This window comes from Athene cunicularia, assembly GCF_003259725.1.
Source record: "Athene cunicularia isolate RWA chromosome 2 unlocalized genomic scaffold, athCun1 chr2_part1, whole genome shotgun sequence".
Lineage (NCBI taxonomy): Eukaryota > Metazoa > Chordata > Aves > Strigiformes > Strigidae > Athene > Athene cunicularia.
The window spans coordinates 89,020,570-89,023,050 of NW_020799095.1; the positions used below are offsets into that span (position 1 = coordinate 89,020,570).

General features: G+C 41.3%; 1 protein-coding gene across 1 annotated transcript; it reads left to right on the forward strand.

The window, feature by feature from the left end:
* The first annotated feature begins 251 nt into the window (after positions 1-251).
* ALG2 (ALG2, alpha-1,3/1,6-mannosyltransferase) lies at positions 252-1,363 on the forward strand. Its single transcript, XM_026843398.1, has one exon. It carries the CDS (start codon positions 594-596, stop codon positions 1,338-1,340), a length of 747 nt encoding a protein of 248 aa, XP_026699199.1. The 5' UTR covers positions 252-593; the 3' UTR covers positions 1,341-1,363.
* Positions 1,364-2,481: the final 1,118 nt, after the last annotated feature.

A 2,481-nucleotide genomic window follows, 5' to 3' on the forward strand; every position in this document is an offset into this window, starting at 1 on the left:
AGCAGACCTTTTAAATGGCTCCAGAATAAAATATTAATGGATTCTAGAAAAAAAAAAAAAAGCAGCACTAGGAATATCCCTGAGTATCTTGAGGCAGCTTGGGGGAGAGGTAGCCGCTGCCGCCTGGGCTCTCCGGTGGCGGTGGTGGGCCTTGGCGGGAGGAGGTGCGTGGGGAAGGCCCAGGCCTCGACCGAGAGGGGGGGTCTGGGCGGCCGAGATGAGGGAGGACATCTAGAGCCGCGGCAAGAGTCCTGGGCGAGGGGGTGCAGCTCGATGTGCTTGGGGAGGGGAGGGAGAGAACGCACTTGGAGTTCTTGCGAGTCTGTTGAAAGGACTGGCTTTCGGGGCATGGCTCTGAAATCGCATGTACGCGCCAGCGGCACTAGCGCAAATAACGAACTAATGTCTTTTCTTGTCGTGTCTCCTGGTTGCTCTAGGTGTCTGCTTGCATTCCTATACTTAGACTGGCCAGAACCCGTAAGAAGGTTTTGTTTTACTGTCACTTTCCTGATCAGCTTCTGACCACGAGAGAATCTTTCCTAAAGCGCATCTACAGATGGCCACTTGACTGGCTGGAAGAGTACACGACTGGCATGGCAGACTGTATTGTTGTGAACAGCAGGTTCACTGCCAGTGTGTTCAAGGACACGTTTAAGTCCTTATCTCACATAAACCCAGACGTCCTCTACCCATCGCTCAATATCCATAGCTTTGAAACAGTAGTTCCTGCAGATATAGCTGACCTGGTACCGAAAAAGAAAAAGTTCTTGTTTCTTTCCATTAATAGGTATGAGAGAAAAAAGAATCTAGCATTGGCTCTCGAAGCTTTGTGTGAGCTTCAAGGAAGACTGGATTCTCATGAGTGGAATGAAGTTCACCTGGTTATGGCAGGTGGTTATGATAAACGGGTTCTGGAAAATGTGGAGCACTATGAAGAGCTGAGGAGACTTGCTGTCAAGCTTAGTGTTAACGACCATGTCACTTTTCTGAGATCATTCTCAGATGAACAGAAAATGTCTCTTCTTAATAACTCTGTATGTGTGCTTTATACACCAAGCAATGAACATTTTGGCATTGTTCCTTTGGAGGCAATGTATATGAGATGTCCCGTTATAGCGGTTAATTCAGGTGGCCCTTTAGAATCAATCTTGCATAATGTTACAGGATTTTTGTGCGATCCTCTGCCAACACAATTCTCTGAGGCCATGGAAAAAATTGTGAGAGATCCTCTCTTAAAGGACACAATGGGAGCAGCTGGGAGAGCCAGAGTTATGGAAAAATTTTCCTCAGAAGCATTCACAGAACAGCTGTACCAATACATATGCAGATTAACACAATAAAATTATATTCCCATCTTATATTTTACAGCTTTGTATCTCTCATTTGTATAGTGGACCAGTATTCATTGTGACTATGATGAAGAACCTGAGACATCTGAATTTACTTGTTATTTTTCTTGTGCTGCCTTATGTTGCTTGGTACAAAGAACAAGCACAACATGTCCCACTGTCTCATTAGAAAGTGAAAATTTTCATGCGATGGGCTGATCTACCATTGTAGGAATTCTTTTGTGTACTGTGCCTTGGAAAAATGCATAGCTAAATGGCAGTAACTTATTAGGAAATTATGGCACGCTTTAATACTGTATGGTACAGCTGATTCAATTTACAAAATGTGTATTTGTACAGGTGAGACAAGTGTAGCTTTATTTTTATGCATTTAAAATATTCATTGGTTATTTTAAGTAAAAGAGTTGTCTCAGGTGAAACACGGACAGAGTTGTACAGTCCAACCAATTGCATGTTTAAAAAACCCAACACTGGTAGGGATATGAATGGTATGGTTTGAAAATGATTGACCTTTTACTGTACTTCTCTTCCTAAATTGCATCATGTAGTCACACTGGGTGTCATAAACAAGCTTGCAGGTGTGTGGAAGCTGCAACTGGAATAAGAGCAAGGACATAAGACTACCTCAGGCAGAAATGTTAGTGCTGAAATTCTATGTCTATGCAGTTCTTAAGGATGTAATTTTACTTTGAGAGTTTCTGGGTTGTAGAGACTTAAATGATATTCCCTTTATTTAATGTTTCATTCTAAATGACAGCTAATCTGGAACAGGCAATAAAGGCATTTTATTTAGCCTCTTTCAGTGGTAACTTCTCAGTAGAACTTTCCTGAATACTTTAGCAGGGGGATACTTTTCTCCTAATACAGTGACTGTACATGTGACACTTACTTGATATTTTTTTTTCAAGTGTAATACTTCAGTTTGGGCAAGGAATATCCTGATTCTTTTTTAAATCTACCTCTCTTTAGCACATCTTTATTAGTGGTGGTTCTGTTTGTTTTCCAGTAACTTACACAATCCCTACAGTTGAATTTTAAGTCTGAAAATGCATTGAGTAACTATACAGTTTCCTCATTCTTTGAGAACCAGTTTTATCTATAAAATATAATTCTGTAGTCTGAATTCTGCAAT